Source organism: Lepisma saccharinum, chromosome 5, assembly GCF_977018435.1.
Source record: "Lepisma saccharinum chromosome 5, izLepSacc3.1, whole genome shotgun sequence".
In the NCBI taxonomy this organism is placed as follows: Eukaryota; Metazoa; Arthropoda; class Insecta; order Zygentoma; family Lepismatidae; genus Lepisma; species Lepisma saccharinum.
In genome coordinates, this window is record NC_139233.1 from 77,871,591 (window position 1) to 77,888,057 (window position 16,467).

General features: G+C 36.9%; 1 protein-coding gene across 3 annotated transcripts in view; it reads right to left on the reverse strand.

The window, feature by feature from the left end:
• Positions 1-16,467, reverse strand: part of LOC145987900 (uncharacterized) — a 103,231-nt gene that overhangs the window by 68,317 nt on the left and 18,447 nt on the right. For 2 of the 3 annotated variants that reach the window (XM_083122693.1, XM_083122695.1), the window contains exons 5-10: positions 16,068-16,189; positions 14,063-14,237; positions 11,959-12,068; positions 7,660-7,769; positions 6,339-6,446; positions 4,842-5,029 (exon numbers count right to left, since the gene is read on the reverse strand). In XM_083122693.1, coding sequence (XP_082978819.1) covers positions 4,842-5,029; positions 6,339-6,446; positions 7,660-7,769; positions 11,959-12,068; positions 14,063-14,237; positions 16,068-16,189 — 813 coding nt within the window. The remainder of the gene's footprint in view (positions 1-4,841; positions 5,030-6,338; positions 6,447-7,659; positions 7,770-11,958; positions 12,069-14,062; positions 14,238-16,067; positions 16,190-16,467) is intronic. The other variant, XM_083122694.1, reaches the window with a different exon arrangement.

Below are 16,467 nucleotides of genomic sequence, written 5' to 3' on the forward strand. Positions count from 1 at the left end.
CTTATGACGAGTCATAATGCCATTGAAAAGCAACGTATTCATTTGTATTCTCGATCGGATAACTTACGCCAGTACTCACGAATTAGCTCGTCCTTTAAGTTCGAATGATTCTCGCCATGTTGTGCGTTTGCTCAGCGAGTTATTGTCCGAAAGTGAAGTTAATTCCCAAAGTAAACACGATAGGTGCTTGAGTCTGTACTGTTTTAGTGATCACAGCAAAACACGTAGTGCAAATTCAATTTACTCTTTGTACATGTAAATGTCTTTGATCAAATCTTTTGTGCTTTCAGTCTTGCTTAAAAACAATGCAAAAGTTTTATTTCCTGAACGATAAAAGTGGTTGGCTAAACAGTTGCACGCTATAGAGGACGGATTGTCTGTTGCGGAAAAAGGCAGGCTGGGACTGGAAGGAGGCACGGAGTGGGGGAAAGAAAGAAAAATGCTACGTATGGCCTAATCTGTCAAAGTTCGTGCAGAAAATGGCACTTGTGGATTGAAAACTCATTATATTTCCGTGCAATAATGGGAAAAGAGGATGTTGTGCTTTTGAAGTCTTGGAGCCAGGTCGGTGTGGTGAGTAAATAAGGAAAAAGCTTATGCACCGGTGAGTGACGTCTTCCTTGTCCAGTGTTCAAAATGGGAGGTAAGAATATCTTCAGCCTTTTATGGCGAGATTAGTTTGCCTGGATCCGTAGGCAACATATAACGAATGCAAATGCCTTCATCGGATATCATAGATATCTATCTATCAATGGTGACCTGTTCTTTCGTTCTCGAGGAGCAATCGAGAATGAACGGTGATATTGGCAGTGATTGTGCATGGCCATCTTATTATTGATTGCATGGGCACGAATGTAAAACGTGGCATATTCCTCTGAGTACTTCTTATGGTTGTACTATTGTGGATGAAAAATCACGAGTGATTTTTCCTGAACATGTGAATGTTAATATTAAACCAACAGAAAACTGGTGACGTCCATGTTTCTATATGAAGGGTGACATGTAGGTAATATTGACTTTGTCACCAGTGCCAGTATTATCTATTTTTTATTCTTGCCACAAGCCAAAAATTGTACATTCAACTCTGAAAGTACCACAAAATCGGATCGTACTATTCTCCTCGTAGCTGGATGCTTGTCTGAGGTTCAAATTATTTGTGCATTTAAAGATTTATAACTATCGCTTGTCAAGATAAAGGCATGACATTTTGTTATCAAGATTTGGGTTAGAACTAAATGTAGCTGATCCATATGTACATTTAAAATACTGTTCAGGTACATCCGAGTATACACAAGTATAAAACTATTAATTGATAAAGTGCAAGAAAAGTCAGATATTAAGAAATATATTGTTTATTTAATAATTCCAGTTTATGGGAAGCATATATATGTTAATACAATTGTGATGCATTTAAGTAAGGTTCAGCATAAGCATATGCAAGGTATGTCCAAACCAGATACTGAGCACGTTTTGTACAGTTTGCACTTATCCTAAACTCTGTGTATGGTTTGAATAATCAGCCTGTTTGTAGATGTCTTACATATGTGATATATTTGCCCAAGTACATATAAGTACAAATGACTCAGCAGAAGTTTAACTCATAGAAGTTTGTGGCTTATACAAGTCGTACAATTCAGATTCTCTCAGCCATATCTGTGTACATCTGTCATTTTTTTAATTTTATTTTCTTATAATGGCTTAATAAACACTTGTTAGGTGTTTTCTGGAGTTACATTTATACATCCTGTGACATGTGTGAATTTGGTTGTGTACGTTTAACATCTATGCGTTAATAACACATTTTTTTTAACACATTTTTCGCAGAAGGCAGATTTTCATGTGCAAACAGAGTCAATGCTTAAACATACTTCTCTTCTTATTGCATAATCATCCAGGGGTAACATCAACTTCATATTTTCTTGTACAATTGAACGGGTTAAAGTTACAGTGGTGTAAGTCACTTTGTAAAAAAAGACAGACACAGAAATCAGATCGAGATAAGTCAATCTGTTAACAGAAAACGTGGAGTACATCAGAGATTCAGTCAACTAGCAACAGATGACAGTTGAAGTTCTAGTGATAAAGGAAACAGCTGTTCTGTTGATCAGCAAAGTGCTGTGAGTCAGACTCTCTGTTTTTTTAAAAAAGTGACTTACACCACTGTAACTTTAACCCGTCCAATTATCCGGTTATTTGTGTTTATCCATACAGATGGATGTGGAGGGGTAATGTAATAAATCTGTTTAATCATCCACAAAGCTCAGTCAGGAATTTCAGGAACGTTTGGTGCTTCTGGTAGATTTATGCATATTCTATTTAAGTAGTTTGATCATTTAACTGAAGAAGAATTTTTCTTATTTCTAATTATTTTTTGGGGCTTGAGATTTTTTTTTTGTAGCTTTTATTTTTCTGATTTTCTGCTTTACCGTAACCCTCCAGTCTGTGCTACCAGCGCTGCCGAGCGTGACGCTAGGTAGACCCATGGAAGGCAAAATATTGAAGGTGGTTAACTTGGAGTAGTTTGATTTTTGGGATTGGGGTTTCTCATGATGCGTAGCATCTCATAGGAAATTAAGACACATCTTATCCTCTCCAGTTAAAAATTCTACAGAATACTCCATTTCCAGTCACAGATAACAAACATTCACAAGTCAGTACTCTCGGCACATTAGGCAAAGGAAGAATGACAGAAGAGATTGTCCATGCACAGATCAATTCTAGGCTTGCTTTACATCCTATCAAAACATCGTCTCTGAATCTTCTACTGTGCATGACTCACATCTACTTCAACGAATGTCTTTTCTCGAGAGAGAAAAAAAAATACTTCAACCAACTTTGACCCTCCAAAATAAATAGCCTACTTTCAGTGGAGTGTCCAAGGAGGGTTTGGTAGGGGTTATAACCAAATACCTTTGGCCTAGTAATCCATAAACAATTACGTCAAAGGAAGAATAATGTGGGAAAAACAGGGCTGTATACTAAAAAAGTATATGTAACCCCCTACCCCCCTTTCAAAATTCATGGGCATGCCACTGCCTATCTTAAGTTGCATGTATTGCCACATTTAAAAAATATGGGGGAAGCTTAGTTTTGGAGCTGACAACACTAACTAGTCATGGGTACCTAATCAAATCTTTTGTAATGAGATTTCGCAGATTTTCAATTGTCATACCTTGTAATTTCAATTTCTGGTAAGTCAAGTATTAAAACCTTATGTTACTATATTTTCTGAGGCTTTATTTAACCCCAAATATTTTTTTTTAAAAAAACAGACTTCATTATTCTAAGTATGGGATGTAGTTTAATCTTACTTTGCAATGTCAGAAATTAGGTGACATATGTTACCTCATATTGACCAAGTTGAGATTTTTACGTGTTAGGTTCATGCAGGGCTTCCTTTGTGCCAAATTTTAGAATGAGATATTTAACCCTGAAAACCCTCAAAATTCAATGAACGACCATGTTTGAGCCCATGCTGTAAAAAAGGATTGTATTTCTAAGCACTGATATTTTATTTACCGACACCCTGCAGGCAGGCCTACACATGAAAAAAATCAAGCCTTAGGCTAAACCCCTACATTGAAAAAATCAGCCTTAAAAATCCAATTTTTTAACTATTGTTACCCCAATTTCCACCATAATTTTCGTACTTATGATGCAATTTTAAGCAAAACATACTTGAATAGCATAGAAAGTATACTTCATTAGCTACAAAATGAATTTTGTTTCAGGTCTCTAGCTCTAATGGTTTTTGAGTTATAAGGTTTCTGAAAAGTGCAACATGAGCAAAAAAAGCCATGCGCCATGTTGGAAAAATTGATGCCCAGGAGAACTAACGACAATATTTTTTTTTGAATATTGGTTTTGATATCTAGAAACATGTACAAACATATGTACTAAGAATATTTTTTTCTAAAATGGTCATACAACCACCATTGGATCGTTTGGCATGGAATGACCCTAAAACAACTTGAAGAGGAAGCAAGAAGAGCTGGATTACACTTCAATGTAAATAAAACAAAGGAGATGAGGGTAAATAACAACAATAAAGAAGGGCTAAAACTCTACAACATTGAGATAGAACAGGTGGACTCATTTGTATACCTGGGAAGTGTAGTCACAAAAAAATGGTGGAGCAGATACTGGAGTCTGTTTGAAGCAAAGGACTGCGGTGAAACTTGGTGTAGAGACTATTCAGACCATGGGGAAATGAATGAGAAAAATAGTTCAAATTTTCATCACCAGGTGAAATTTGGCACTGAAATAACAATCATCAGAAGTCGGACATGAAAATCTTGATTTAAAGTTTCTCAGTGCAGCAGTGCTCAATATGTTCATTATCAACATGAATCACATTTTGGAAGCATAAGAGCACGATTAATGGTTGCACAGAACATTTCCAGGGAAGTTGTTCGCTGTGAACCAGATTACAGCATCACATTTCGACCTGGTGGTGAAAATTTGAACTAGGCTTTACTATGGTCAGCATTTTGTTCCCCATGGTTTCCATAGCCTCTATACCAAGTTTCACTGCAATCTGTTGCTTCCAATGGGCTCCATATGGCCCATTGCTGATTACACCCCTTGTGCAGAAAAGCACATTTTCAACAGGAACAAAATGCAAAACAGCACTAAAATGAAATGCTGCAAGAAACTATCCTAGGATAAAAAGGAAGGCTAAACGATGAAAATTACAATCTGAAAAGTAGACAGTTGCTGGTTACTCAGAAAAATTGCCCATATTGTCGTGACACCATGTATATTCTCTGCTCAGTTCAATTAATAACATTATTTATGGAAGCAAAACCATCTCATAGCATTAAAGAAAAAACATTACCTACCTTTCATCTGAGTGAACAAGCTGATGCCTCTGAAGCAACTGCTTATGCTTAAATCCCTTGCCACACTTATTGCAAACAAACCGACGGCCATTGTTATGTTCAGCTTCTTTGTGGTACACAACAGAACTCGGATGGTTCAACAGCTTTCCACAAATATCACATGGGTAACCTTTATCGGACTTTTGGACCTGAAATTATTAACAAAAATTAATAAGCAGGCACAAAGAAAAGTCAACTACAAAGCAATCCATTGAAGTGTACACTGTCATGTCGGTGTTAACAGTATTGGCAAGCTAGGCACTCGTGGCCATTTGGCGGCATTGTAGTGTGTCGATGAAGCAGTTTCTGCAATTATTTTAAAAAGTGATTTACTTACCAGATTTATAAAAGGAGGTGTTCAAACTAGTCACCTTTCATGCACACACATTTTTGATACATCTTTATTAAGACACCCAGTAATGTAGGATGGTGAGGAGGTAGAAACCAGTCCTGAAAGTAGACACGAGACTGTGAAGTGATAAGGTCCTTGTTTTGCATTGTGTGACCTTTTTATTAGTCTGAGGACTGTGAAGTGATAGTGTGTTTGTTATGTATTGTGTTCTTCTAGTGTATTCAACTGCAAAAATTGTTAGCAAATGTTTTCTTGTTTTCTACTGCACATCATGTATTTCTTTATGATCCGTATGTGTTAACTCAGTCCGCACGTGAAGTTCAAAGGCGATTTCAAACAAGATTCCGGGATGTAAAGTCACATGTGATTTTTTATCTCTGGGGTAGATTTATACAAGTCAAATCCACACACCCTGGAAGATCTGCAATGTAACATCTACAAAGAAATGACCAACATTAAGCAATAGGATCTGTAGCGAGTTATGGAAAACTTCATCAAGAGGTGTCAAAAATGTGTGTATCAACAAAGGTGGCCAGTTTCAGCACCTTCTTTCATGAATTTGTAAGTAAACAATTCACTCTTCAAACTAGTTACGGAAACTTGTGCACTTAATTCACAGACAATCTACAGTGCTGACATACGGCCGTGAGTGCCTCACTTGCTGGTTGTGCAAACACTAACGTGGTGGTCTACACTTCAATGGATCGCTCTGTACATGCATCGCTCTGTACATGCTGGTGCTCACTTCAAGGCAAGAAGTTTTACAGTATGATTCAAAGAAAAACTTTCCAGTGTACAACTAAACTGAATAATATGCAATGAAGATTGCAAGCTTACTATGAACATGTATTCATGCACGCAATACTAAAAATATATAAAAGTTATTTATTAATACAATACACACACAAACTCATCACATGAATAAAGAAAGGAAATGAGCCAGAAGGATGGATAAATAAAAATGGAAGGAAACAGAAAACATTTATCATGCAAAATGAAAAATCCTATCTCTCTCATTAAGTGTGAGGTGTTAAAACTTTATTTTCGTAAGTGTGAGTTGTTAAAACTTTATTTTCAAAATTATAAATGTTAGTAATAAAACTTACTTCATGCGAAAGCATATGTCCTTTTAAACTATTTAAATATGCAAATTTCTTTCCACAAATTTCACAAGAGAATGGTTTTTGGCCTTCATGAATCGCCTTTAAATGCACCTTAAACAGAAAGAGAATACAAAAGTTAAAGTACAATTCAGCACATACATATTCAATAAATACAACTATCAGCCTAATTTATTCACTGATACCATCCAATACTTTTTAGCAGTTTTGGTATTTTGTAGGCCAGCAAAAATCTTCATATATTTATATTATTACAACAAATATAAAAATGATGAAACAAGGAGTCAGCTATGTTATTATTAAACAATTACTTCTTTCGAGCTCATTTATCACATTCCAAATGAATATGGCAATCCACCCAAAACACTGAAGTTCTTGTTTGTTTGTTTGAATTGTTGTTTTAAATCCACTTTATGCACAGATTGGCTAATCAAGATTGGACCTACAGTTGAAAGTGGGACGCAAACCTCTGCAAAATGTGCCTCCACTGGGAATCTAACCTGTGATCCCTTGATTGCACGGTGACAACATTACCACTACACCATCGAGGAGACCGACTGAAGTGTTCATGTGCAACTAGAAATGACAAATTTCAATATAGCCTGGATGTTCTAAATTTAGCATGCAAAGCCAAGCTTCCTTTACTTAGGAGGTAATATCACTAATATTAATCTTATCATCCAGAGTAGAGACATAGTTGGAAACAGTGTTGCCAAATTTAGCTCTTCCCGATGTTATAAAGTTTCATGAGTCAATTTAAGTGTAAAATAACTCTTGAAAATGTTACTTATATTGCAAAAAGTATTTCTGTTACAGTTATAACTCCTGAAAAAAGTAACTATTACTAGTAACTTCCACACACTCTAATTGAGGTTTCACTGATGTGCCATAAATACCAACAAATCATATAAACTGTTACGATTACAGCTGAGTCGATATTGATGCTGATGTATCAGCAACGGCATTGAAAAATAGCTGATAGAATTTATTCATTGATACTGGCAGATATTTCTCTGGACTTTGGTATTTCATATGTTGTAAAAATGCCACGTAACACTTTCATGGAGCATAATTTTCCTGGAATTTTATGCAAAATTTGAAAATTTCACACATTTTGCACAAGAATTAGTTCGAAGTGGGATTCTTTCCACTCTATTTATGGTATCCTATTTAAAATAATTCAGAAAAGCATTACTTACACACAAATACAAAAAATGCCAGAAGGGCTTATCAACACGATCACGAAGTCATAAAATATTTGAATTTCTTATTGTTTGGTATTTTCTATTTCTGTCAAGCAGCTCACCTCGTAACTTTGTTTGGTTTGAAATGATTTATCACACTGATCACAAGGAAACTTATTTTCTGTAACTACTTCTTCTGGATCTTTTCCATCTTCCAAACCTTCTATGATTCCTGCAAAAAAATGAAAATATTTTCAAATAAATGCTGGTAAACAGTAACAGCACATTCTACACATGTCAAACAGTTACTTAATTGAACTAAAAAACATATGTGATTTGTTAGATTAGAACTGTCATTGTGAACATTCAAGCAGTTTATGCTGCTCCTACTTTTTAAACGCTCGGTTATGAAATTAGGCAGGTGGCAGAAGTTCACACTGTTGCCACGTCGGAGCACAATCCCGTGTGTTCGGAGGTTTAAGAAAATGAAAGATCTTGCTGTAGAGTTGGTCATTTTAATCCATATGATACAAACTGACAGTATTTGCTCGAGAGGTCAGGGATGACACAAAAGTGGCCCAGAGAGAGGTTGGTCTGATGCTCAACATTGACACACAGTGCACGGGAACCAACAACCTTGGTCCCTCTCTCGCTTTGCTTTCCCATATGTGGAACCAGTGCAATTCTGCCCAGCCACCTATTTTCATGGCCGTGCACTTAGTGCAGTGTTTAGTTCTAAGGAACTCTTAATGCAATGTGAAATGATAATAATAAGAATGAGGCTGAGTTGCAATTGAAAAATGATTTTTACAAGTTGCACAAGAAGTCAGGACTGAATATGAGTGTAGAAGGAAGCCTCATTACAATAACTAATTGCTTACTTTTAAAATCAGCTTTGTGAGATTTTATATTATGAAAAGCAGGTTATACAAGTAAGCACCCACCACATGAAAATACTAAACTTCACAAAATGTGTAAACAGTACAGAGCGACTACAAAAGAACCTTTGGGCAGAAGCCATTGCGCATCTTCCCCTCTATCTTGCTGACATCAAAAAACTGCACCCTTTTGTGTCTTGACAAATGTGACAATGGCAAATGAGTAAGGGGCAAAGAGAGGAGTGGGGAGATGGTTTACTTTGAGGCTCCCATTTTTGTGTCCCACAGAATTGTGACTGGAAATGCAGCACAACGTCAAGTGTGATAGTCTTGTACACCATTCCTACAGTTTGAACCTTTCACCTCGATTTTCACATTCAAGGTTCCTACTCATTTTGCACAATCGCCGGACCCCGTGGCCGAATGGTTAGCACATCGCGCTGCGATGCCAAGGGCCCTGTGTTTGAATCCCGCTCGGGCTTGGTTGTTTGTGAATGTCCATTCATCAATTTCATCATTTCATCACTCATCCCCATCTTCGCAAATTAGCCAAGATGCACAACAAGCGAAGTAAAATAAACTAAATCAAATCAATCAAATGAAATCATTTTGCACAATCAAATTCTGTGAGTTTTCCAGGTACTTTGATAAAAAGTAAAAGAACATTGTAATTATGGCTGAGCCAATGTTTCAGTATCAGCCAATATCAGTGGTATCGGTATAAGTATCAGTTGGAATTTATTTACCGATACCGATACTTCTCTGGCATTTTGGTCTTTCATGGGTTTCAAAAACTATGCTTTAGTGGAGTCTAATTGTCGTGAAAATTATGCAAAATTCTAGCTTTCTTTATATTTTTTTTTTGCACCAATTTTGTGTGAAGAATGGATTTTGTGATTACATAAAATGTATTTTAGTATTCTGATGTTATTCTTGAATATTTTAAATCAAAATTCTTGGTAAATTGATGAATACAATATTACACACTAATATTGATCAATATCTTGAGCAACTTTGAATAATTACAATTTTCAGGTATTGGTATCAGTGGGAATCGGTAAGAGTATCAGCCTCGGGAAATGTCCAATTGTAATATAATTAAGCCTTCTTTCCATATTAAAAAACAGTAAGTTGATGACCAAGGCAGTTTATTAAGATGTAAAAATCACTTACCAAGTAATGTTTCAACCCTGTATCAGGGTCTTCCTCAGATGAAGAACTAAACTAAAATGATGAAATATACTACACACAGAAAGATTACATACATAGCAGGGTCACAAGCCACACAAAAACAAATAGAGTTGACAGTCCTTATCTTGGAAGATTTCTCCAAAGGAATTAAACATATCACCTCTTGACAGTTGACTAAGGGGTCTACCACACTGATAGGTATTTGACAGGTCAAGATTAGCAAGAGTCTGGAACCACCTGTTTACCATTCCCCCATGTCTCCTGCCTCTTTGGATATGGATGAATACCTCCTCCTCTGGTCGTCTTCTTTTCTCTTCTCTTTCTTCTTTGTTCATTCCTTTTCTTCATCCTTTCAACTTTCTCTAACACACTCTTCCATTCCTTGTTTATCTTGAGTCCTCCATTCCAATTCATGATGTCTTCTTCTTTCTTTCTTATTTCTTTGGCCTCCTTCCATTTTCTCACCAGTTCTCTCTTCTCTTTTCCTACTCGCCTAGCCGAATCCCATTCTACTTCATGTCCCGTTTCTCTAGTGTGTTTGAATATGGCATTCCTGTGTCTCTTCAATCTCACATCATCCATGTGTTGCTTTAACCTGTCTTTCAGTCTCTTCTTCCTTTCCCCTATATTTACCTGTCAAATACCTGTCAGTGTGGTAGACCCATTAGTCAACTGTCAAGAGGTGATATGTTTAATTCCTTTGGAGAAATCTTCCAAGATAAGGACTGTCAACTTCATTTGTTTTTGTGTGGCTAGTGACCCTGCTATGTGTATGTAATCTTTCTGTGTGTAGTATATTTCATCATTTTAGTTTAGTTCTTCGTCTGAGGAAGACCCTGATACAGGGTTGAAACGTTCCTTGTTAAGTGTTTCTACATCTTAATAAACTGCCTTGGTCAGCAACTTAGTGTTTTTTAAGAGTATCAGCATCGGTATCAGTATGGGTTCAAAGCGGTATCGACTCAGCCTTAATTGTAATTCAAAATATTCCACCCATAAAGAAATAAGAGATATAATGTGAAATATGCATTCACTTTCCAATCCAGCCAAGCAACAATAAAAAAAAAACGACTTTGACAGGTTTTTGAATCTGTATATATAAAAACGTACTTATGTATGTGTGTTTCTTTAGCAATAACTCTCGAACGAATGGAGCGATTTCAACCAAACTTGGTACACGTATCACTTTCAATCTGGAAAGAAATATAGTGGGGGTAAGACAGCCCCAGCACCACTAGGAGTGGGGGTGGGAAGGGGACATAAAATAGCAATCTGTTGGGTGGCATTTTCGTGTCATATCCTGCAAGTTATGCTTCCTGCAACACAGTGCGGTGAAGTTGGTTGCCTACACAGAAGGTGTGATATTGCTATCCTTGAGCAATTTCAACATATATCACTTACAATCTGAAAAGAAATACTGTGGGGGTAAGACACCCCTGGCACCCTTAGGGGTGGGGGTGGGAAGAGGGGTGACATGTAAAAATAATAGAAAACAACTGATATTAGTGTGGAACCCATAGTTTTTGGGGTCACTAAGATGAATAGTGACACTCCCAATGACGTTCAACTCCAAGTTAATTTTACACTATAGTTACAATTCATTATTTTCCTGTCTAATAGAAGATTGGGATAAATAAATACTCGGGCAACGCCGGGCAATAAGCTAGTAATATATAAAAATGGATGTATATGCGTTATGTGTGTGTGTTCCAGCATAACTCTCGAACACCTGGAGCAATTTCAACCAAACTTGGTAAACATATGACTTACAATCTGGAAAGAAATGCTGTGGGGGTAAGACATTCCTGGCCCCCCTAGGGCTGGGGGTGGGGGTGGGAAGGGGATGACATGTAAAAATAATCGAAAACGACCGATATTAGTGTGGAATCCATGGTTTCCGGGGTCACTAAGATGAATAGTGACACTCCCAATGCCGTTGAACTCCAAGTTCATTTTACACTATAGTTAGAATTCATTATTTTCATGTCTAATAGAAGTTTGGGATAAATAAATACTTGGGCAACACCGGGCAATCAACTAGCAATTTTATAAAACTTCCCATCTTTTCCATAACCTCATTGAATTTTCTAGGTTTCCAAGATTTCTAGATAGTGGGTAAAAAAAAAAGGTAAAGTGCTCCCCTGTGCATAGCACCATGCCATGAAGGTGTATAGTGGGAACCCTGACAATATTTGGTTCGTATTGGGCAGTGGCATGCAGGAAACCACACAAATTCTGAATCAGCAACTGAAAAGAGTAGAATCCCCAGGCTAGTTACTGGGACAAATGCCCAGTAAATATATAAATACATAAAGTGCAATTCTCTACATAGTGTGTTTGAAAGTAGCCTACCTTCACCCGTATGCTCAGATGTCCTCTGATGAAGATTCAAGTTCTCCTTGTTCGTGAAGCGTTTGTTGCATGTGCTACACTCGAACTTGACACCTTTGTGGTAACCCCTGCTGAGAAACATTAAGATACAAGCATAAATTTGGATACATATCAACAGAAGATGTAGAGATAATTTCCTACCTACAAATGAAGATATTAGCAATTTGTACTATAGACCAAATGATGCTCTTAGGGTGCTAACTAATCTGACAAATCTTTGTAGTAATTTATTCATTATTTCATATTATAAACAGCACTCTCTTTGTTATTACAAGTAAAATTTCACAAACTTTTCGTTTGCATCCTCAGATCCAATGGAGATGAAAGAAGAAATCTGTATTTTGGATTACTTGGCTTGTTGGATCAGTTACAAGGTGGTTATTGTTGGTAGTTGACAAAATACATTGTTTTCTGTTCTTACGTATATTATATTTGTTACTAGATGCTGATGCCTTCATCGTATATTTCCTTGACTTTTGGCACCCATGAGAAATAATGGTTTCCAAATTCATACAACACAACTTTATACTAATATGTAACCGACATTACAATGCAAATGATGAGCAGACTTTTAATTTAATATAAAATTTAAACTTCAAGTCCTTAGCACTGAATTGGGTTTTTATATACAAGTTCCACAGCAACTATGAAAATGCAATTTACATTTAAACTACGGCTCAGCCAATTCCAATTTAAACCAATGCCACATATCTTACAGATTTCCACTGTTACTGATACTGATGCTTAAAAATTGCTAATATTGATTATTATGTAAGTATTCCATGGCAATTATATGCATCAATTTACCAGTTTCTTCTTAAAAATATTAAATTGAAATATTAAAATAGCTGTCATCTAATCACAAAATCCATTTTTCACACAACACTGGTGCAAAATAAATGAAAATTTTCGATTTTGCATAAATAGAGACAAAGTATTGCATGTCATTTGTGTAGATCCTGCAAAATACTCAGTTTCCAGAAAAGAATCTGCCAGTTTCCGATAGCAATACATCGGATTTGGCTTGGCCCTAATTCAAATGCCACACATTTGTTATCTGTATATAGAGCCATGGTGGTCTAGTCGGTAGGGTGTCTGACTACCATGCAGGAGACCCGGGTTTGGGTGATCTAAGATTGGAATTTTTCCAGCCTTGTCCCTGGATAGAGAGGCTCTGGGGCTCACCCAGCCTCAAATCAATGGGTACCTGGGGGCAACCCTGGGGGGTAAAGGTGGCCAGAGCATGGTGCTGATCACATCACCTCCAAAAGGAATGGGATCGATAATATGTGGGGTCCTAACCTCTACATCCCCTAAATGTGCCTTTATGGCACGGTGCTATATGCATAGGGAACTTTAGCTTTATGCATTTGTTATTGTTAAATTATTTTTTAAGCTCCAAAAAGAATGAATAGAAATCAACAACTTTAAAATTATTCAAATTTGTACAATGTTCTTGGACAGCTTTTGTTAATTTTTCTGAATGATGAATTAAACATGTGTACAATGGAAGAGAAATATTTCACAATTGAATGGAAAATAGACACAATTATTTCTTATTTTGAACATTTATTTTGGGGTGTAAGAGGTGACCCTTTCTACGGACACCCAAATGTCAACCTCCCTTTCATGCAGTACACACTTGACTGAATTTTGCAGACTAGCAAGGCTCTGGTGTCTAGGCTCACAGCCAATGTAATCCTCGGTCCGACTTGTGCGGTGTGCTGTCCTTGTATGCTTGCGATTGTTATATCAGCCATACCATTTTATCATTGTTCATCCTCATCTTTGTGATGAGGCAAAAGTGGCAGAAAGCAAATTAAAATAAAACAAAACAATCAATCGATTTAAAATTTCTTTTCAAATTTACTATTAGCAACTGCAATCAATTACACTTTGTCAAGTGAAGAAGCATGGAGGGAGTGTGGTTCAAATATCCTACATGAATAACCAATACACATGTAGATAGATATCTTTGTACACAAATCACACATTTTCTAGTATCTTGCAATAACAAGAATCAATGAAATATTTAAAAAATACACCGAGAGAAATAATTCATTACCTGTGGATTAGGTATCGCCCTCTGTGCTGGAAACCTTTTCCGCATATTTCACACTGAAATCTGATCTTCCTCCGCCTTCCTCGAGGCCTGCCCCTTCCCTTCCCTTTGCTCACGATCACCAACTCCCCAAGATCTTGCCCCTCCTGAGTCTCCAGGTGGCCAATTATCTCACCTTCTGGAAGACATTTAAATAGACAAAAAGTGTAACAATTAAAAGTTGTTTAGAATATATATCAATATAATGGAATGTCAATATTTACGTTTTATGTACTTTTAGGACCATGAAAATTGAATGTAGAATGTAACAAACTAGGAACTTAAAATTGTATTAAAATTGAAGTATTGCATTGTAATTATCACACCATACTATCTTAAAGTACACCGTGTTTAAAAAAGAATGACCCGATTGTAAAATGTTATAATTATGGAACGATGGACATTCCGTGAATGAAAGTTGTGTCAAATGGGTGTGAAATACAATTTTAGGGAATCGCCGCTAGATACCACTCTGCACGTTGAACCTGTCCATAACCTCAATCTATTGCAAGATAGCGACAACTCAACAAAAGGCTTTTTGCGTCCTGCAGTTTAGCAAGACTGAGTCAGTGATTACAGTCCAGCGAGTTTCTCATCAGCATTTTGGGATTGATCTGCCTTTGCCGAAGTACATTCATCGTTGGTATCGCCAGTTTGAGGAAACAGGATGTTTGTGCACGGGTAAGAGTCCAGGTCTACCTCGCACTTGTGATGACAGTGTGCAAAGAATTCAGCAAGCGTTTGAGCAAAGTCCAAAAAAGTCTACTCATCGCGCCAACAGAGAACTTGAAATTCCTCATACGACTGTCTGGCATGTGTTAAGGCAACTTTTGATCTATAAACCATACCGATTACAACTAGTGCAAGCTGTTCGTGTTGGTGATAAAAGGACATGGAAGAAGACAGATTTTTACCGTGGCTGATTTTTAGTGATGAAGCTACATTTCATGTAAGCGGTAAAGTTAACAGTCATAACGTGCAGATATGGGGGCTCCCGAATCCTCACGCAATCATAGAGCATGAGCTAGATTCACCAAAAGTAAACGTTTTTTGTGCAATTTCTCACACCATGATTTATGGCCCATTCTTTTTTGAGCAAAACACAGTGACGGGAGTGAGCTATCTTGAAATGCTGCAGACCTGGCTTTTTCCACAACTTCAGGACTCTGATGATTTCATATTTCAACAAGACTGAGTCCCACAACACTGGCACAACAACAATGTACGATAATTCCTCAATGACACACTGCCTCAACGCTGGATAGAGTGCACGGGATCCCGAGACAATGCCCTGCACTCTTGGGCTCCAAGATATCCAGACATGACCCCATGCGACTTCTTCTTGTTTGGATACGTGGAGGAACGTGTTTTTGTTCCACCATTAGCTCGTGACCTAGACAAACTCAAACACAGGATATCAGCCACAGTGACTACAGTAGTAGTAGTTACCTTGCAAAAAGTGTGGGATGAATTTAGCTATCGACTTGATGATGTCCGTGCGGCTCATGGAGGACACATAGAACACTTGTAATAACATTGCTAAAACTTTATCATTTTGTGAGTATTTTGAACTTTGTTCCATTTTTGTAAAATTTGTTTTTATCACTAAATATAACATTTTAAAATTGGGTCATTCTTTTTGAAACACCCTGTATATGAAGAATTACACAGACACAATTGAAACATTAAAATAGCTATGATTTAACCCTTAAATGCATGATGTGACAAATGTCACATGGAGCATTTTCAACTTTTGCAACGTACTGTGACTCAAGTAATGTTCAGAGATAAAAGTTTTGATTCATTACTTAATTGTCGGACCTCATACGCTCAGCTTTTACATTAGAAAGCAAATGTGTAATTCTTGCCATGAGAATGGAACACATAACAAGCAATATGGAGGTATCATTTTGATACCGATACATCAGCATCTACATTGGCTCAGTGCTAGTAAAAATAAAATGCATACCTTCCTGGCTGTCCTGTTCTGCAGTAACTCCTTTCTCTTCTGTCTCAGTTTCTTCATCATCAATGACACCTTCCTCCTTAAAAATGCGTTCCAGTTCCTTTCCCTGCACTGCCTCCTTGTACCTAAAATAAAATGAACGCATTACAATAAGATATCAGATGGAGCATAGTTAAGAAGTTGAAAATTGTACATGTTCGTATGATAAGTAAATAATAATAAAAAAAACAATAGATTAGACTTCTTGGATATGATACAATATAACAAAAAAACGTTATTCATCACACTGACTTCATCCTCAACTTTACTGGATCTATTTTAAAGTCTATGTACATTTTGTTCTAACTGCATAGTACAGCAATTATTCATATTCAGGTACAATTCCTGGTGCAATTCTCCCACA